The sequence below is a fragment of the Gallinula chloropus genome (genome assembly GCF_964237585.1).
Source record: "Gallinula chloropus genome assembly, chromosome: 22".
NCBI classification, from domain to species: Eukaryota; Metazoa; Chordata; class Aves; order Gruiformes; family Rallidae; genus Gallinula; species Gallinula chloropus.
Window position 1 is genome coordinate 6,616,714 of NC_140107.1, and position 21,132 is coordinate 6,637,845.

Below are 21,132 nucleotides of genomic sequence, written 5' to 3' on the forward strand. Positions count from 1 at the left end.
GAGCGCTTGTTCCCAGCCAAGTGACCACAAACATCTCCCACTTTCTCTGCACATCAGATCTTCTGTCCACGGCAGAGCCATGTCTGGGCTGCGTGCAAATTCACAGGGTCCCTGTGGCCCTGGGTGTACACAGACCTGGGAGGGGGGGGGTCTTTAGAAATGTCAGGAGCACAGGAAGTCTGCAAAGCATTAACAGCACAGCTGTCAGAGAGCACTCGTGCGCGGTGTAGCTGAGGGGCTGAGCAGGTAAAAGCACACTGCTCGTGCAAAGGTAGAAACAACACCCAAACTATCCCATGGACGATGCCCAAAGGGATAATAAAACAGTGGGGGAGAAGAAGAAACGCTGGAAGATTTGCAAAGCCAGCTTATTATGTCTTCACGGGCATTTGTTTTCCAGCTGGTGATGTAATGACTTGTCTGCATCTCCTGCTCAGCTCGGGGCTCTCAGACAGAGCAAGCAGCACCTAGCAAAGAGACTGTGATGTTTACCTCTGCAAACACAACCTTAATTTAGGGAAGGCTGGTCAGCCTACGTCACTGGGGATGAGCAATTACTGCCCGGGCCAGATCCACAGCTGGTGTCAGCCCAAAGAGCTCCAGCGGCCATGGATTTATATTCATGGGCTGCACTCAGGACTCCTTTTTACTAGCCTGGATCATTTTATTGCCTTTGTATAGAAAACATGACAGCTATTCATCCTTGACAGCTTTTCCATCTACTTGGCAGCCCTCCCATTCTTCCTGTCCCAACCAGTCCATCCCTGCCACGTTTCCTCTGTTGCAAAGTTCCCACCGAGTTAGGGCAAGGCACAGACCAGGCTCAATGCTGCTTCGTCCTTCTAAGGGTGAGCTTTTTTTCTCCAATTCCAGGCTTTCTTGCAGGACCAACCTTCCTCTTCAGGAAGATGTCACAGTTCCAGCTAAAGCATGCTTTACATGCTAGAAGCTGTGATGGGAGGATGGGAGGGTGAGCTCCCGTCTCCATCACAGCCTCTTGCTCTCCGTTCTCCCATTCCTGCTTTGCACTGGGATTCTTCAGCTACGTAACTTATCTGGACTGAGTGAGAAAAGCTACTCAGAGGCCCACAGAGCCTTTGGATATCTCTTTGGATACATTTGGTGCAGGATCTTGGACATTGTATGTTGTGTATCGGGTATCTCAGGGTATACAGGGGTTTTCACATGGGTTGCTTAGTATCCCTGGGCTATTCACGGCTGTTATGCTTGTAATAACCCCCACTGAGGTTACATACTGCACACAGGACATCTGTCTTGACAATAAAATAGGTGAAGGCACATTCAATTTTAAGACATCCCGAAGCCTGGACCATTTCCCTTTAATGGTGGAAATTATTCCCTGATTTCTGCTAGCCAGAGATGGCTTGCTGTCCTTCTGATGCAGTCGTGTGGGAAGCAGCTTCACCCCAAGAAGAGAGGTAGGTGTGTACTGGATGCACATGTGCTTCCTGAACAGGGAAATTCAATCTGTCAAGAAAATTCAGTAACAACCTTAACATTTAATTGTACCCTAGGGCCCAATAAAAATCAGCAAGGCTGGTATTTGTGTTGATTTTTCGTTAACCTTAAAAAGGTCTCAGGAAAAGGCGGCTGCTGAACTCGACGGGCTGGTTGTAGGTACGTGTGTGGGACACACAGAGATCTATAGGGGGAAAAACGGGGTTTGAAACTTCAGGTGGGATCCACACAGGAAAAACTCAGGCCCTGGTGCAGAGCTTGGCCATTGCAGGGTAGGAGAAAACATCCCGCTTTGATTTATGCACGCAGCACTCAATTTAACAAGTGTAGCTACAGGCAATTGGAAAACAGTCAAAATGGTGAATTTGCTGCTTGCACTCATTTATACTGTTTCCTGAAGACAGTTTGCTGTTGCTTTTTGGCATGGTTGGTATTTTTTATAGCACACAAAGGTTATGGCCGGTTCTCCTAATTACACAGCCACGTCCTCGGTGTCGGCGCAGTTGGGCATTTGCCATGTGCTGTAGCACCCAGAGTTTTATTTCCTGGGGCTGTCTCCTTTGCAGCAACTGCTGGGAGAGGTCAGGGGGGGTGTCAATGCTTCAGTGGCCCCTTTCATTAACATGAGGCTGGGTTCTTTGTAGAGCCGCACTTAGAGAGCGCATAAGATGGGGCTCAAGGCAAGGGCAGAGTCTAATCAATAAACCAAGTGCCAGTTGGAGTTACTCTGCTCGTCGGGATGGCGCCTGCAGTTACACAATGTCCAGGCAATTAGAGGATTTGTTTTGGTTCTCTCGTTATTAATTATCTACATTACAGCCTCACCTGGAAGCTCCTGGGGGCTGCACAGCCACCTAAGACAGGACTTTTGCCTGGAGAAGTTTAAGTAGATGGAGAGTGGGGGGAGAAGGGAAGAGCTGAGAACTGTGTATGCTGACTGGCAGCTGCCTGAACTCAAGAGGTGATCAGACACCATCCAGGCACTCGTGGAGGAGCTCTGAAGCCAACAACAGATAGAAAAATCCACAGGCACACCTGTGGTTTTCCTTTGGTGGCTGGCACGGACAAACCCAACCCTTTACTGGCTCGGTAGGTGAGTTGGGCTGGGGCTTACTATGGAGTTTCCTCCTCAGGGCCTTTCTTCTGCTCAACTAAACAGCCTCATTCACAGCTCAGTCACTTGTCAGTCTGTCGAACAGGGGCTCTGCGGGCAGCTGGCACTGCCGGCCCTTTCCCACACAGGGAGATGGGGAGCACATACACCCTGCCATGGCTCCTGGAAGGAAATCACTGCCTCTTCACAGTTCAGTTCCCTGGGACCAGGCAGAGAGGTGGGCGATGGTCTCTTCACCCAAGCCACAGGTGATGGGATGAGGGGGGTGGGCTCAAGCTGCACCAGGGCAGGGTCAGAGCAGACATTAGGGGAAAGTTCTCCCCTGAAAGAATCACTGGGCACTCGAACAGGCTGCCCAGGGAGGGGGCTGAGTCACTGCCCCTGGGTGTGTTTAACAGACGGGGAGATGAGGTGCTCAGGGATGTGGGTTATAGGGGATGGGGATGGTTGGACTCGCTGGTCTCAGAGGTCTTTCCCAGCCCGGTGACCCTCTGACCGGCGGCTGCCGCTCCGCACCCAGCTGAGCTGCACCTAAGGAACCCGAGCCGGGCTTACGGGTCCCTCCCCCGGGACCGGGGAGGGGCTTAGCCGGCGGCACCTCCAGCGCAGCCGACACCAAGCCGGGTCGGTGTCAGCTCGGAGCGCGGGGTGGAGGCTGCGTGACCCCGGCAGCGCGGCCGGCGGGGAACGGCGCCCACGACCCAGCCTCGCCGGGTCTTGTCCGAAACCGACCTGCCGGCGTCCCCACAGCCCCGGCCGCGCGGAGCGACCCGGCCCGGCGCGGCGTGAAGCTCCGTCCCCCACGGCCGGTGCCTCCAGCCCGCGGCGCGGGGCTCGGTGAGGGGCCGGTCCCCCGGGGCGGGCGGCTCTCGCGAGCGCCGGTGCTGGCGTCATCGCTACGCGCCGGCGCTTGCGCGCGACCGGCTGGGAGGCGGCGGCGGCGGTTCGCTGTGTCACGGCGCGGCCTGAGGGGACGGCGCAGCGCGGCCGGCTATGGAGTACCTGATCGGCATCCAGGGGCCCGACTACGTCCTGGTGGCCGCGGACACGGTGGCGGCCACCAGCATCGTCCAGATGAAGCACGGTGAGGGGCGCGGCCTGCCCTGCCCCGGGGTTGGGGGGGGGGGGGGGGGGGGGCCGTCAGCCCGCGCTCTGCCCAGGCCCGGCCCGGCGAGGAGCCCTTGGGCTCCAGTCGTGAGACGGGTTTAGGGCCGAGCTGGCTGCGTGTGGTTAGGCAGCGCTGAGGAAGGGCGCGTGGAAGAGGCAGGGAGGGGCGGAGAGGGAAGGAGAGCGGCGGGTGGTTGAAGCCGGGCTGCGGGAGGTCAGCCGGGAGAAGGGGAGGCTCCGGGGAGACCCAGTGGCGGCCTGGCGATGGCTGGAGGGGCCTGCAGGAGAGTGGGAGAGGGGCTGCTCACCTGGGGGTGCGGTGACAGGGCGAGGGGTGATCACAGAATTGATGGGGTTGGAAGGGACCTCCAGAGCTCATCGGGTCCAGCCCCCTGCTAAAGGCCTCCCTAGGACAGGGCACACAGTGTCCAGAGGGATCTTGAATGTCTCCGGAGAAGGAGACTCCACAACCTCCCCTGGGCAGCCTGTCCCAGGGCTCTGTCACCCTTACTGGCCTCAAGCTGAATGAGGGCAGGGTTAGGTTAGGTGTTAGGAATAAATTCTTCACTCTGAGGGTGGTGACACTCTGGCACAGGGTGCGCAGAGAGGTTGTGGAAACCCCATCCTTGGAAGCATTCAAGGCCTGGTTAGAGTCTGGAGCAGCCTGGCCTAGCAAGGGTGTCCCTGCCCATGGCAGGGGCTTGGAACTAGATGATCTTTGAGGTCCTTTCCAGCCCAAAGTGTTCTGTGATTCAGTTCAGGGTTTATTTGCTGTAAGGGCTGCTGGCTGCTCCCTGTCCCTCATGGTGAGCATAGGTCTCAAAATGCTGCTTGCTCAGAGTAAAGTTTTCAAGCCTGAGCCAATATGATGGGACTGTGTTGTGCTGTCCTGTTAACTTACCCCTTCAGGGAATCATTTGCTTGTTAAACCTTGTTAAACCTTGCTCTGTGCTGCAGTATCGGTGTCTTAAAAAGCTGCATGGGGATGACAGTGGGTGAGGTTAAATGGTTGTGTCAGATTCACTGGTGATATGTAACTCTTGGGAAGAAGGGAATATTGGAAGTAAAAGCATCAGGGAAGTCTGTGGCATGAGGCATATGAGCCAAATGCTTGTATATTATATTTTTGGTTTCTCTTTGTGGTAAGACATGGGGGATTATCCAGCCTTTGAAATTCTCCAAACTGAGTTTTTCTGCCTAGACTGAAGCTTATTTACTAGGTGTAGTGATCTTCTTGATTGAAATACCATGGTCTAGAAGGTCTTTTTAAGAAAAAAAAATAGGCTGTAGGTTGCTAAACATGAGTATTATAGCTAGCAGTGCTTTTACCTAACAATATTTCCCTTCAGGTCTGTACAAGTCAACTGGTGTAGTGTTAGAAAGAGGGCTGTGAAAGGTTGGTGGCACCTACAAACTACAAATGTAATCCCTTTAAACAACCTCTTGTAAGTTTGTGCCAAGTCAGTTTGTTGATAATATTTAAGGAAAATAGAATTTAGGGTTTATTCTTCTTGGAAGGGATGGGGGAAACAAATTTCAGGTGTTTGTTTAGAGTATTGGTGTTTACTAATTCTTGCTTTAATTTGTAAATGGACTGCAAGGGCCCCTCAGTTTCAGCCTTTCCCAAGCTCTTAAGTCCTGCAGCTTCTGTGCAGCTGTTGGGTACCTCAGTAACTCTTGAAATCCTCTGAGAGGGTTGTGACATCTCACACCTGTTTGGCAGCAGAGGTTATTCAGCAGCATTTAGTATACTGTAAGTGAAGTGCAGAGGTGGAGATTGAATGTTGTTCAATAGACACCTTCCCTGCACACCCAGAGCCTCTCGTGGCTTTTCTGTCAGATACCTGAGTGCTGGTCTGCTTTAGTGAGAGGAGACCACAGCATCAGCACAGGCTTGTCTCCAGTGCTGCCATCCTCACAGTGTGGAGTCCCTCAAATATGCACAGAAAAGATTTTTAAAACTGCAATTATGATTAAAAGTATAGCTCACTATTCCCTAATTTCCCTGTATATCAGTGGGCTGTCTTAAGATAAAATTAAGTACTGATAATAAATTATAATGACAAGCAAAAACTTGGTTTTGAAGAAGACTTTGTGCCCCTAAATTGTCGTTTTCAAGGCACTCCACATCAGGAAGAGGATTTCATTCCACATCAGGAAGAGGGTTTCATCCCACATGGAATTTGGTTCTGGATTTCCTAAGATTGCTTCTCCTCCAGGTGTTGGTATTTCAGCTTTGTGCTAAAGGAGCTGCTTATTCCTGAGCCCAGGAAACACCACATGCAGTGTTAAACTTTGAACACAGTGTTCTGTGTGGGGCTTTAGTCTTCATGGTCTTACACAGAAATGCATTTCTGAAATGCTTCCCTTCCTGAAGGCCTCTGTGTGTTTCAGCTTTGCTTCTGTTTAGCTGTTTAAGAAGTCCTGTGTTCTGTGAGAAGCTGGACATCAGGGTTTGCTCACTGTTAGTGCTCCAGGGCATGATGTCGTTCTGAGTCCCTTTTCTTCCTTCTGCAAGAAATCATGTGTTATGATAGTGGCAAAATAATTTACTCTGTCTCATGACCATGGCTCTTAATGTTATTTTTTTCTTTGCCTAGACCATGACAAAATGTTTAAGATGAGTGAAAAGATCTTGCTCCTGTGCGTTGGGGAGGCTGGAGACACCGTGCAGTTTGCAGAATACATCCAGAAGAACGTTCAGCTCTACAAAATGAGAAATGGTGAGTGAAAGAGGGCAGTGCCTGAGGGTTTGGAAGAGGAGGTAATGATGGGTGGAGTTCACAGGTGAATGTTGATGGAAAGTGCTGTTCTCAGAGCTTCCCTGGCTACAAGGATTGCTGCTGTTTTTAGTGTCAAGCAAAGGTGCTGGTGAGGACAGGACGAAGAAATGGAGATTGGATTCTTTACTATAAAGCAAGAGGCTTCTCCAAACCAAACCAACCTATTTGTAATACAAGTGACACAGTAATAGTTTTTTCTCTTAATCTGTCCATTGCATGACAACTTCACAGTTTTCCTGATACACCTGCCTGAAAAATTTGGGCTTCATGCCCATAGTATTTTAATTTTTTGAAGCTGCATTGTCATGGTCTGTATGGGTATGAACCACCTGGACTCTGAGGGCCCTTTCTGTCCTTGTAGCTTCCAGACTAACCTGGAATTGACAAATGGCACAACGTTTTATTACTCAAGAATATCTTGTTATTGCAGAGTAGGGATGGAAAGTCAGGAAGTGAAGCATGGAGATGGTTTTGTACTGTTACCAAACACACATGTTTCTTCTCCAGGTTATGAATTGTCTCCTACAGCAGCTGCAAACTTCACACGACGAAACCTGGCTGACTACCTGCGGAGCCGAGTGAGTAACAGTGGGGAGAGTTTGGCAAAGGCTTAAGGGGGAATCTTCCCATTTTCAAGGAATGGAGTCTGAAAAAAGGTGGTGGCTTCTGTCTTTAGTGATGAATTCACTTTGCTGAACGAATGTTTTATTAAAGTATAACCTGATTTGCTTATTTAAAAAACTTATCACTTCACTTATCAATAACTGATAGAATTATAACCTTAAAATTCCAGCCTTGGGCCCAATAAACATTTTGTCATGAACACTGCAGACAGCTAAGTGAATTAAGCCTCTTTAACATCCAGATAAGGTTGTCAGTTTTCATGCAAATGCACTGAATCCGTTTAATCTTCTTGGAAAATGATTTAATAGAGCAAAGCTGTTTGATGTACTTAGCAAAACAAGTCCCTTTTATAAACAGCAACTTAAGGTTTTTGGTAAACATCAAATCCAAGTTGGAGCTGTGTTTTCTGGTTACTAAACTGCAATTACTGATTTTTCTTGTGGAAAGGAGTAATGAAGGGGCAAATGGACTTGTAAAGAGCTCGGGTTAGGAAGCATGTTGTTGGCATTTTTCTCAACATGAAAGAAAACAAGAGGAAATAGGATATTGAGAATTAAGTTGTACAACTCTGTCAGGGTTAGAGCCTGGGATAAGGGATGTTGCTGTTCTAGCAGCATACTGCACAGGCATGAAGGCCAGCATTGACATCAGAAGTGTGCTGTTGAGAATTACACACGTGTGGCATGAGGCCCAGACCCTCCTTCAGGAGCTCATCTGCAGGAACAGCCTGAGATTTTTGTTCTCATGGTTCTCAAGCTGCTAAATGTAGAGTGAGTCGGTGGAAGGACTCAGTACAGTCTCGTGTGTGAAGTGCTACTCCTCTTGTACTTCAGCCAGCTGCGTGGTTGGTAGGTGATGGTTGGCAGTGGTGCTGCTTGCTTTAGCTCTGCTGTGATTTGGAAGGGCTGTGTGTGTGTTTTGTAAGACACTGGATTTCAAGGTTGGTGTGAAGGAGTAATGCTGCTGGGTGCCTCTCCCAGGTGGCCGTTGGCTGTCTGCTGACTTGTCTCAAGGGCACCTGTCCTGTGCAGATGGTATAGGTGAGGCTGGTACTGAATGTCCTGCCTGCTTCAGCAGAGGCAGCCGTTTCTTATGTAGGGTTTCAGGCACCACTAGCAGCAGTAATTTCACATGCTTTTGGGTGAACTTGGCCAGCGGGATGTGGTGCCGATGCGGTGCTGTTGTCTTCCTCTGTGCTGTGTCCCTTGAGGCCTGATCCTCCCTGCATCTCCCCTCCTTCCTGAGCCCACGCCTGTCTTCCAGCTCACCTGCTCCAGATGGGCAGCACAGTGGGGAGGACACTGGCAAAGGCAGATGTGTTTATTTACCGGAGACAAAATGTTGTGCTGTTGCAGATGGCAATGCCCTGGAGCAAGTGGCGCACTCTGACACTACTGTCACACTACACTGATCTCTCTACTGTAGGGAGAACTCTTTTTTTTTTTCCTTTAAAAATAGCACTTAATGATTTGTTTGTTGGATTCAGAACTCCAGGATACAAACCTTGCCACCAGATTTTTTTTTTTGCCTGTGAATTCTGTTGCGTTTTCATGATCGTTTTGGGGATACCAGAAAGATTAACACTAGCTCTCTGTACCTATTTAAATTGCATATACGACTCCTGGAGGCTGCTAATTTAATTAAGGGGATGATAAAAATAAAAACTGAAGAAGGTAAAACATGCAACTCCTCCTTGTTAGGAGCAGGGAAGGTATTTTTGAAGAAGGAAGTTTGTAGGGGGGGGAAAGACAGCTTATTGCTGTGTTGCCATTCGCTGCGTGAAGCCGTTTCTGTTACGGAGGGCTAGAAGGTATGTGAAGGGGAGAGGGGGTAACACTGAATCAGTAGTTGTTCAGGCATTGCACTGTTGTCAGGGCCCAGCCCAAAATAGAGCTTGTTCAGCACTGTTAATCACGCTCTGGGTCCCTCCCTGTGTTACCTAGTTTGATTTAATTTCTGAACCTTGTGGCTCACATAGTCCACGTTCCAGCTGTCTGTAAGGCGGTGCCTGGAGGCTGTTCCTTTGGTGGAAAGTATCAAGTGTTAACGACACTTTCTTGAGAAGTTGGGGTTTGTACTCTGAAGTAGGGTCTGAAAAACTCTTTGCTGGCTTCCATTTAGCCTATTGTGCTTCAGGCAAAGCTGGAAACTGCTTGGGAGCCAACTGGCTTTTGCATAGGTGAGTGGTGCTGGAGCTCCTCTGCTCTGTTGCCTCCTCCAGCATCTCAGTCGATTCACCTGCTGAATCAAGTGCCAGGATCGATACATTCCCCATCCTGCGGAGGTGGTGGTGGGGAACAGGAGCAATAACCCCTTACCCCATCCAAACCCGATGAAGTTCAGTTTCTTGTTGTGAAGCTCTGTTTAATTATAGGTGACAGGCCCTGGCCTGAGTCCAAAAGAAGACTTGTCAGTTCCTCTCCCCTTGTCCACGCTTGGCAGGATGCTTCCTCGCGCCCACCTTTCCCCCCTCGCTGTGACTTTGGCTTCCGCCAGATGTCACGCCGCTGCTTGTCACCGCCCTGCCTCCCGCTGCTGAGCTGGTTGGGTTAGTGTGTTTATCACAACTGTTCCCTTCAGCTGTAAATTCTGAAGAATTTCACATGTCTCTTAATTGCTGTAGTTATTTTAAAGCAAACAGCATAAAGTGCAAAGCTACTTGGGATGAGATATGTTGCTGCTAATAGGAAGGTAAGTTTTGGGAGGGAGTGGGGGTGGAAATTCATCAGTCCTGGAGTGTCAGTCACCTGCTCGTTTAGCAGCCCTTTAAATCACATCAATCTACTAAAGAGTTTAGAACTGGCGTGGATTTAATTACAAAAAGCCTTTGGGAATGGACAAAAGGATTGAGATGTCCAAGGAAAAGTAGTCCCAGCATAGAGATGTTAGTCCTACTCAGACACCAGTTTGCGGTCTGCAGTTGTTGTCCTTTGTAATCATTGAGGTTGTAAATAGGTTATTTTCTGATCTTTAGATCCTGCCTTCCTTTAATAATAGGAAGGCATGGGGGACAATTTATCTGAGTTTGAAGAATTTGTCTCATAGACCATTAGCAGGAGAATTTACAACTGAAAACCAGCTTCCAGATTTGTTTAAGTCTGTATAAAGCCATTTATTTATGGTTGAGTATCTCACATATGCCAATGTTGGTAATTCAAAGTCACACAATAATTTGAGTGATCTTGTGTCATGGCTCTTAATATCAACTTGTGTGATGTTTCAGAATAAATATGTGATGAAATACAGACTAATTAAACGAATACAGCTGCGTGGTAACTCGTTCCCAAAGACTCTGGAGTGCTTTGAAGATTAAATCACACAATTTGCAGTGATAGATTTGATATATAACTGTAGCCTGCTTTATTCTTTCTTACTGTATGGTGAAAGTAAAAAAATAGAGTTGTGTTTTGGGGGGGGGGTAGTGCAAATTCACGGTGCTCAGTATCAAAATGAACTTTGTCATAGGAAAAAGTTAATGTTTTGGCTTTAGGGTGAAATTGTATTTGCTTGTTCTAATCTATTGTTAGTTGCATCATCAAGGCTACTGCCAACATGATGTTGCTGTACCTTTATAGTCAGTTTTTGAGTAGAAATGAACCAGCTCCTTGGATCTTCTTTGCTCGGTCAAGTTAGCCTAATGTTAAAGATTAAACTTGGTACATGCAATAAAAATCTAACTGCCAATTAACAAGTCGGTGTAACACTGTATAGAACTGTTCACGCTGTATGTAAGCTTTCATATGTGCTAAAATGGTCTATGGTTAGCAGCAGTGTGACTGAGAAAAGTGTGTTAAATTGACAAAGAAGTTCTTATAACCTGCAGAATGTTCATATTGTGCTCACATGGCGATGGTAAAAAATTTTTATGTAAAAAGTTTTATGCTGAGATGAAAGAATCTGGTGTGAAAACATAATTAAAGTTTGAATATGCCATGAAAGCTTAAAAAAAAAAACCCAAACAACAAACTACTGTTTTTCAGGAGAATTGGAGTTTTATGTTTGTATTTGCTTCTGCATTCCACATTACCAAAAGACCTAATTGTTCTGAGATTGACACCTGTGATCTCCTGCAGACAGTGCTGGTGTAGCTCCTGGTGGCATTTTATGGCAAAGAACTGTGAAACCAACTGCCTTGCTGTTCTGGAGGAGGCATGGGGAATTCAGATTGAAAGGTTTGGGTGTGGCTGCTTCAATGATAACACCGTTTCTGTTTGTAGACCCCTTACCACGTCAACCTTCTCCTTGCTGGCTTTGACGACCACGACGGGCCTGCCCTTTACTACATGGATTACCTTGCAGCGCTGGCTAAAGCTCCTTTTGCAGCACATGGATATGGTGCTTTCCTTACCCTCAGCATCCTTGATCGCTACTACAAGCCAAGTAAGTGGAGTCTGTGGAAAGTTCTCCTGTTACCGATTAATAAATTAAAGACTTAAACTGAGAGATGAACATTTGTGGAGTCAGATGGTCCAGAGCAATTGCTGTGGTGCTACAAGATTTGAACTGAACTTTGTTAGAATAAATGTAGCTTTAAAGATTGCCTTCTGGTTTTCCTGAAATGTTAATGTGAAACTAGACAAGTTCTTAACTTGTTTTCCTGTTGGAAGCAGAACAGGCAGTAAGTGAAGGAAGCTTTGACTCATTTGAAAACATGGCTGGACTTCCCTGGACCATTAGCTGCCAGTAGTCTGGTTTTGATAAATAACATTTTGATAACTTTACTTGCTTGTCTGTTGGCCATGGCATGTATCAGTCTTCAGGGGGCAGTCCCAGCTCCTTTAGCTCCATATATTGGATTGGCTTTGTGTGTGATATATCAAAGACACACAGGTGAAATGACATTCCTAGCAAGACTCTCTTCAGTGCTCTGTAGTGGTGGTGGTGAAGATCAGTTGCTTTGGTTTATAGTTTTGTGCACGTGGTAGCTGTTGATCCTGATTCTTGCACACGTCTCTACCTGTCTGAAGTTTTAATTTTAGCATCATCATCCATTTCTTGCACTGCCAAGGAATAAACATGGTCCCATCCCTGCTTCACAGATGGGGGAGCATACAAAGCATACAAAGCTTAGAATAGTGGTAATCTGACATCTTTGGCTTTAACTACAAAACTACATTACTCCTGTGTGCAAAGCTAAATTTAATCTCATAGCAGAGATGTTCACTTAATAATCCTTTCATCTGTCTCCTGCAAGAAGCATAGCTGTGAGCTGGTGGTGGTGTTCTGGTGGGACTTCTGCCTGAATGGTGGATGTGGGTCTGGAACAAACTGTAGAAACCAGTTTTGTGAGATCCATTGAGCTCAGTGGTTTTGGGCTCCCTGGTATAAAAAAGACAGGGATCTCCTGGAGAGAATCCAGTGGAGGGCTATGAAGATGATTAAAGGACTGGAGCATCTCCCCTGTGAGGGGAAAGAGCTGGGGCTGTTCAGCCTGGAGAAAAGAATACTAAGAGGGGATCTGATCAATGGTTATCAATATCTGAAGGGTGGGACACGGGGACACAGCCAGCCTCTTCTCAGTGTCTGTGGGGACAGGACAAGGGGTGATGGCTTCAGCTGGAGCACAGGAAGTTTCACACCAATATGCAGGAGAACTTCTTCCCGGTGAGGGTGAGGGAGCCCTGGGACATGCTGCCCAGGGGGTGTGGAGTCTCCTTCTCTGGAGATATTCCAGACCTGTGTGCCCTGTCCTAGGGACCCTGCTTTGGCAGGGGGTTGGACCTGATGGGCTCTGGAGGTCCCTACGGTTCTGGGATTCTGTTTTCCAGTTACATCCCTTGAAAATTCTGCTGCTCCTTTTCCACCATTCATTGTGAAAAGAGAAAACCAGCGAGCTACAATACTCTGTCATGGCTTGCCATCCCCACAGAGTGCTGGATTCTATTCTAAATGTGTGAGAAGAGCAGGGGCAACACACACACACGTGCCTTTCCCATTATTAAAACTAATACCCAGCAGGGAACGTAGCACTAAACCCAATCTCCTCCTCCTGTCACTGACTCGCAGCCGGCTGCGGACAGATGGAGCTGATTTAAAACTCTAATAAACTGGAGGAGGGAGAGCCGGCTGGACTTCTCCAAAGCCCAGTCCCTGGCCATGGGAGGCAAAATTCCGTCATGCTTCCCAGTCAGTGTAACAAATCGATTCTCAATGGCTTGTTGCAGCTTGAGGGCTTTGGTGAGGGGCGTCCTCAGTACATCTGGAAAGCGTTTTCTCTGAGCTGGGAAGGAGAGGTTTTGGTGCTCAGCTGAAAAGTTGTTTAAATTTAATAAAAGTCTCTCTCTCTCAAGAGATGGCCTTTAATTCAATCAATCTGGGGATGTTTTTCAGGTATCACACGTGAGGAAGCTGTGGAGCTCCTAAAAAAATGTCTAGAGGAGGTGAGTTGCCAAACTTTGCCCGTTATGATCTTGAGAGAGGAAGGTTTGTTTGCATCCATTTGCTGATATTTTCCTCTTCCCCTTGTCGTGTGTGTTGGTGCCTTTGCCGGAAGGGGTAATAAATGCACATTGACCAGATGTTGGGATAGCTACTGAGGAAAAGGATTTGTGAGCACTTGCATTGTCTTAGCATGGTTCACATCCACCAGAACATAAACTTGAAGCTTAATTGCTTTTCTTCTGCTTCTTCTGTGCCCAGTGTAATATTGATATGGACAGTCTTTGATTTTCTCCTATTATACACAAACATCCTTCTGTTACTTGTGTTACACTTGTATCTACCTCAAAGTGTTCTTTTCTTCCAGTTCGTGAAGTGAAATCTAACTGAGCAAAAGATTTGACCTTAAAGTTCATGGTCAATTTTAGTGTAAACATAACCTTTTAGACTCCCAAGGCTTTTATTATAGGAAAATATTCTTTATCCGTGTCTTTAGGAGATTGAATTGAATGTAATTGGGAAGAAATATTGGAGGAAACTTCAGGAAGAAATACTCTACAGAGATTCTCTTTGAAGTGTCTTTTTGATACATATACTTTGTGCCCTAAGTTGCAGCCCACTCCAGTCTTCTTCCTGCTTAAATGTCTCCCTTGTTAACTGGCCTGTGTATATTGTGTCTCCAGCTTAGGCTCACCTAACATGGATAGTCTTAGAGGGGGCTCGTGCTAATTGATCCCTGAGCAGTGGAAAAAAATGCTCTAGTTTGTGATATTTCAGGTCTCTAGCACCAGGGTGGACATTTTGATGTGCAACAGGGTATCCCTTAAATAAGAGGGGAGCATGACTGAAGCTTTGAATGAATCTCATCTCTGTTCTCTCTTTGTCTTTTGTTGAACAGCTTAAGAAACGCTTCATCCTAAATCTGACTTCGTTCAATGCCCGGTTCATTGACAAGGATGGCATCCACGAAGTGGACAATATACCCCTTCCCAAAGCCATATCCTAACCCTGGAGATCTTTCTTCAGCAGTTGTCTTTTTGTTTGCTTTTGGGTTTGTTTTTTTCTACTCATTGGAAGTTCATGAGTCCTGTGCTGCACTGGGAGATCCAATAAAGATTGACATTTATATAGCCAGTTTTATCTTTTTATTCCACTGACCCTTCCTGACTATTTAAATCATTCCACAGTGAAGGCAGAAGTTGATTTACTGCTAGTGGCTGTACCTTCAGGTTACCTACCTTCCTTTCCTCTTTGGAGATTTTTACTCCCACCCCAAGTTTTCTTACTTGAGAAGGCTGGTACTACATTCTCTAGGTGACAGTGTCATGCACTCTCACAGTTAAATCCCAACAAACACTGCATTACTTTTCCAGAGAAGTTACTGCTGTTTGCTTTATTTGAAACCAAAAAGAATTTAGTTTTCAAAGAGTAAATTTGCTGTTGCTGTACTTGGTTTCAGTCTTGCACGAGGGTTGGGGCAATCCCAGGCACAGCTCCAGGCTGGGCAGAGAATGGATGGAGGGCAGCCCTGAGGAGAAGGACTTGGAGGTGTTAGTGGATGAGAAGCTGGCAGTGAGCACTGACAGCTCAAAAAGCCACCTGTGTCTCAGCCTGGAGAAGAGAAGGCTGCTTCTGGGGAGAGCTCTGAATCCCTTCCCATCCCTCACAGGGCTCCAGGAGAGCTGGAAAGGGGCTGGTGCCAAGGGCAGGGAGGGACAAGCCTAGGGGAATGGCCTTCAGCTGCAGGAGGGCAGCTGGAGAGGGGCTGGGAGGCAGAAATCCTTCCCAGGGAGCGGGGAGGCCCTGGCACAGGGTGCCCAGAGAAGCTGGGGCTGCCCCTGGATCCCTGGCAGGGTTCGAGGCTGGGTTGGTTGGGGCTTGGGGCACCCTGGGCTGGTGGGGAGTGTCCCTGCCATGGCAAGGGTGGCACTGGGGGGGGCTATAATATCCCCTCAACCCAAACCAGTCTGGGATTTCTAATCCAAGTAAAAAAAAAGATTCTCAAGTAGAATGGGCTTTAAAATGCTGGTGTCACTTTTAATTCATCTGGCCAGGGTTCCCTTCCTGGGAAACAATATTCTCAAGCTGGCACAGCAGGGTCAGAACTACAAGGAGTGTTGTAAGTACACACTGATGTATCAGTTGTGTGAGTTGTCTTTATTGATGTGTCTGTACACTTAGAAGTACATGAAAGAGGGTCGATGAGAGAGAAAACCACAGTGCTTTTTACACCACTTGGGATGACTCTGAACTCGCCAGAGCTCTGTTTCCATGTGAATAATCACCGATCTGTCTGGGCTCCTGATGATGCTCCCACCTAACAACTCTTCCCAGAGCAGCCTCCCATAACTGTCATGTGGCTGATACTTGGAAGGGCTTCCCCTGAGAAGGATTTTCACTGCTTCCCTGCTTGAATCCATCTTGAGTTAACCATTTCAATCTCTCTGGGTGTTTGTTTTATATTTGAATAAGCTTGGAAATAGAAAGGTGGATGTCTAGGAGATGGTAGCACTTGTGTGGCATGGCCCAAGTTCTCAGTTGGGAAAGGTAAGTGACAGACCTGTCTCTTGTTGCCAAAGTTTCCCTGGGCTTGTCTGGGTTGGATGTTTGAGAGTATCTTTCCTCAAAAGTTGTCAGTCTTAGAGACTGACCATTCCTGAGCTGAAGAGAACTAGATTGGAGGCTGAGACTTGCTTAATGTCAGAAGAAATTTGCAGCTCCAGTGCCTTAACCCATCCTGCCTCTTACAAATGCCCCTGCTCAAATTTAATGCTTAACTGGAGTCCCATCAGGCTTTGGAGTTTAATTCTTCCCAGAATGAGTTTCACTCTCAGCTGGTTTTGCTGTAGCCATTGCTCCAGTGGCCTGTCACTCAGAAACATTTTGCTAAAATTCACTTTGTCTTTTAAAACCCTTCTCCAACTTTTTTCTACACCATAAGGAAGGATGTCCCCAGCAGGATGATTTCCTCCTGGCAGGTCGTGTTTAACACGAGTGGAGCGTTCTAGTTCTGCGACTGAAATCTCACCCCTTCATGTTGCATTAATCTACTGCTTTAGCTTAATAGGCAGCATCTCTAATTTATTTTACCACTGATGTTGAATGTTTTTGCAGGTTTCTTGTCTCTTTTCAAAGTCATTGTTGCAGAGTGGCTGAGCTGATGTGATAGTTTTGTCACTGCATATGGAAGCAGCAGTGCCTCTGTATTGGAGGCATTCATTAGTTCAGACACCAAAACTGGGGTGTGGTGCTATTGGATCATGTGAGCCTGGCAGAGAATCTGCCTGGAGTTTTTATTGGCACCTATTTGCATGCAGGTGATTAATAAACATAAAACAATTATTCCCTTGCAAACACCCTGGTTGGGTTCAGGTTGGAGTGGAACATATGTTTTGCCTCAGGGCAGGGACTGGGATCTGAATCCCCCATTGAGTGAAAGATAGAAGGGGTTGCATCAGAAGCCAGCAGAGCAGCAACCTCTAGGAATGAATAAATACAGAGCTTTATTGCAAAGCAGCAGAACAAAAGACTTGGCCCAGAGTGAGGTCAGACTCCAGCCTCTGATGGAGAAGATTGCTTTGAGGGCTTTCCAAGAATTTATGCTTGCTAAGGAAAGGTGTAAAACTCTTTCTCCCAAACTTGGGATTGTTTTAAAGGGCTACAGTGCTGATCTTTAAATTCAGAAGCATTCAGCTCTCATTTTTGACAGCAATACACAGAATCTGTCTGAAAAATTAAAGTTTCCCATTTGCATTACTTAAGGAGAACAACACTTCTTACCTGCTTCAAGTTTAGCCCTAAAGCTTCTGGAAACCACGTTTTACCCAGAACCCAGGAATCCCTTTTGGAAAGAATTCCCCTTTCCATTTGAAAAGCATCTGCAGTTATATCATGTCAGGCCTCTCCTTCAGGAGAAACCTCTGCAAGAATTGAACTCTGTGAGGAAGTGCTGCTTGCTGCTAATCAGTTCTTGCTTCTTCATAGCATGAAAGAGTTATGTTGTAAACCAAGGGAAGGTATTCCTAGGGCATTTGAGCCACGGTGAGCTGTTCTGCTTTGCTTTGGCTGGTAATTCTGACCATATGTTTTACTACCAAAGCCTCAGGGCCTAAAGAGTTAACAAGGCACTTTTTCTCCTCTTTGGTTTCCTGTTTAAAGATGGGCTCTTCCTGAGCACTGTGCCTGTAACAGATCATTGCAGCGGCTCATCTCTCCCAGAGCTTGGGCTTTGGGCTGGGATTGGTTTACAAGGGAACAGAGCCTCTGTGCCTCGGGCCACGCTGCTCTGGGAGTGCTTTGCTGAGAGAAGTATGTGGGTGTAGGTGCAGTGCTCTGAGGCCTTTTTCTTAGTGTTAATTAACCCTTTTCATGGAAAAAAAAACCCTGCAGTTGGTTGTAGACCTTCCTGCATGCTAGAAATGCTTGGCACATGGAGGTCAGGAGATGGCTGGCTCAGGTGTACTTAGCCTGGGTTTGTGGTGTCCTCAGGATGGCTCTCCTAAAAGGGACTGGATGGCTAGAAGGGGTCTTGGGTGCTGCAGCTTCTCCCTGCATGGGATGGTGAGTGACAGCTGAGCACAGCCACAGTTAAACACTGAGATGGCTGAACAGTACCTCCCCGACTGCTGTGTTCAGCCTTCGTGTGGAACCACTGGTGGGGGAGAGCACCCCAAGCTGATTCGCTTACCTGCTCCCCAAGATTTCACCAGAAACCCATGGCCCTGTTCAGCAAAAGAAGCCAAGGGCAGGGGCTGCTCTTTTGGTGTGAGCCTGAGGGCCCTCAGCAGGTGTGCTCATGGAAATGGGTGAGCCAGGCTGGAGGCTACACGGCAATAATCAGAGATGGAGAAATAAAGTGTGTTTGCAGCAGCCCCATCCAGAATTCTCAGCAGCCTTTGAGTGCTGAAGTGATGAAACAGTTGCTAGCAGAAACTCTGCAGCCAAACAGAGCTCACCCTTTTCTGAGCAAGGGTATAGGAGCAGAGAGGATCCAGTTAAGCTCTCCCATGGGTGCCTTTTCGTTTGCTCTTGTCTCTAGTTTTGGCAGTAGGTTCCCACCAGAAGTGTCAGCGGGTGCCAGGGCTGAGTGTGACCATGGATTGTGGTCACAGCCCTTAGGTTTTGGTTGATTCCGTTTTTCCAGCCTAAGCAGGGACAGAATATTCCTTTTGCTTAAAATAGCTTAGTGTCCAAGGAAGGAAAAGCCTCTTGTACAGTGCTTCACAGGTGGCTCTGTCATGTCTGCAAAGAAAAAGCAATTTATCCTATGGGAAAAAAAAATGCATCCTTCAAGCCATTTACAATTCATTTTCTTTAAAGGTTTAACCTTTTATGGAGTTTCCATGTCTTATCAGGCTGCCATCAACAGCAATTAAGTGCAGGAAATTTTTGGGTGAGCACTGATCAAACTAAACACACAGATGTTATTTTGATAGATTATTTTTTTAGAAGCTGAATGGGAATGGTGGAATTAAAGCATGCAGCTTCTCTTTCTCTTTCCATGCTCTTGACTGGGGTGGTTTGAACCTCTGGGTGCTCCTGATTTGCTGAGGACTGTGTTCAAAATAAGTTAGTTGTCTTGGAAATGTAAAGTGACAGTTTAAGTGTTTTGTTTCTGTGCTAATGTGCAATTAGGTAGTTATCCAATAAGTGTGTTCATGTAGTCTAACTCAAGACAGCTGTGGAAGGAAGAGAGGAAACTCTCTGCTGCTGAGCAGTGAGGGGAAAGGATGTTTAAAGGGATCTGTTTGGGAATTGCCAGCACGTTCTTTCCCTGGGTGATACAGTAAAGCAATATAGTAAAGGTTAGCAGGGTTAAAATTAAACTCTGCTGATCAAATGTAGAGAGAGGTAAAACTGAAATCTGGAGAGGTCTGAGTAGTAACAAGGGTAGGTTAAGTTTGGGTCTATAGATTAAGGCAACCGTGCCAGGTGGAGCCAACACAGTAGTTGAATAGTCTGAACTGATCATGGGGTGGGGACTGGGCTGAGTGAATTTTGATTGGGGTGAAATACCTTTTTCTCAGTCGAGGTTTCCTTGGTGTTGTCAGGTATTCCTTGTGAAAGCAGTACATCTCCTTTGGCTTGCTTACAGAAGACAGAGCAGGCTCTGTCCGACGTTGTGTCGGTGTTTTTAGGATTACTGGGACTATCCTGCTCTAGTACCACCAAGATGCCTGTGGGCTTATGCCATGCTTGAGCTCCTCTTGCTCCTCCACTTGAAGAGCAACAGATGCCCCTAGGAGAGGTGGTGGGATGTGGTTTGTGGGGAAGTCCCACGCATCTCACCAGGCTTCACTCAGCAGAGGGCAGTGATCTCGCAGGCACACGGCCGCCTCCTCGCAGCCCTGCTTGTCTCTGTACACCTCCCTCCTCCTCCTTTGACCTCCTTTGACCTCTTCTGCTCTGTGCAGATCACCTGGCCACCCAAATTCGGTGCCATGGAGAGCAGGTCCGTGCCCTGTCCAGCGCTGGCAGAGGATGTACAAGGCTGTTTCTTCTCTTGGGGGGTGCACGTTTTATTTTTCACCAGGACCACTTGTCCCATAAAAGGGATGATCATCCATGTTTGCACAAGGGCAGGCTAGGATAGCTAGCAGCTTGCCAAAACACCCAAAAAGAGTAGCTGGAATCCATCCTCTACTAGTTAGTCCAAGCACTAGCCAAGCAGAGAGGTAAAATCAAAGTACATCTGGTTGGGTTTTTTTTAAGGTAACCCTTCCTAAAGTGCTCTTGATGCTTCCTCTGTGCCTGAAGTGAGGATGCTCACAGTGCTCACAGCTGCAGTGGGCTGGGAAGGAAAAGGTAGAGCACCATGTGAGGCTCTTTTCAAAGAACCTTCTGTGGTCACGCAGCAAAAAACCCAAAAGCTTAAGAAAAAACCCCATCAGGGTGAGTCTGAAATGGCTGGGTTGGAATGGGGAATGTTAGAACATGTTCCTTTGCTTTTACCCACCAACTGTGTAGGTATCGTTATGGTCCTGGGCTTAGCAGAAGAAACACACTTGTCTGTGGGATTAAACTGTCCCAGGGTGTATGGGAATCAGCAACTTTCAAGTCCATAACCAGACCCCAGCATCTGGGAACTGGGAAGACGTTTCCTCAGCTGTCAGATCATTTTGTGGGTTTCTTTTTCAGCAGCTTCTTGAATCTTTGAGACTCCTGTGACTCTGTGATTCTGTTACTGGGTGAGGCCGAGTACAGGATACAAAAGGATCTCCAGGGTTTTCTCATTTCCCCTCATTGGAAGTGATAACGTTCAAACCTATTTCTCTTCTCATTTTCTTTATAATCATCCTTAAAATCACATAGCTCTGAGCCCCTGCAAGAAGAAAACAACCAGAATTCACTCACAGCACACGAGGAACCTGCCCAAGTCCTCGTGCTCGGGGCTTTGGGCTGCTCCATCTCATCTCCCAAGGTTTGTGTGCTAGGATTTACCCTGGTGTTTACTGCCCCTGCTTTGATGAAGCCTCAGGAAGGCTGGTTGTGTGAACACTGCCAGGGGTCAGCTTGCCTTCATCTCCCATGTTTACCTAAGCTGGTTAGAGATTTGAGGTTAACCTCTGCTGATGTTTTTAGGAGCTGTAAAGCCATAAGGTTTTGGTTTTGGTTTCTATGTTGGCTCCAAAATTTGTGGAGAACTAA

The 21,132-nt window shown here is 47.2% G+C and overlaps 1 protein-coding gene across 1 annotated transcript; it reads left to right on the forward strand.

The window, feature by feature from the left end:
* Positions 1-3,519: 3,519 nt before the first annotated feature.
* Positions 3,520-14,611, forward strand: PSMB2 (proteasome 20S subunit beta 2). Its single transcript, XM_084274092.1, has 6 exons — positions 3,520-3,677; positions 6,301-6,423; positions 6,991-7,061; positions 11,325-11,487; positions 13,438-13,487; positions 14,384-14,611. The coding sequence occupies exons 1-6, from the start codon at positions 3,587-3,589 to the stop codon at positions 14,489-14,491; spliced, it is 606 nt and encodes a 201-aa protein (XP_084130218.1). The 5' UTR covers positions 3,520-3,586; the 3' UTR covers positions 14,492-14,611.
* The last annotated feature ends 6,521 nt before the right edge of the window (positions 14,612-21,132 follow it).

Coding starts and splice junctions, on each gene's coding strand:
- PSMB2 (XM_084274092.1), top strand. CDS start 3,587: ATGGAGTACCTGATCGGCATCCAGGGGCCCGACTACGTCCTGGTGGCC. Junction 7,062..11,324: donor CTGACTACCTGCGGAGCCGA/GTGAGTAACAGT, acceptor TTCTGTTTGTAG/ACCCCTTACCACGTCAACCT. Junction 13,488..14,383: donor TAAAAAAATGTCTAGAGGAG/GTGAGTTGCCAA, acceptor TTTGTTGAACAG/CTTAAGAAACGCTTCATCCT.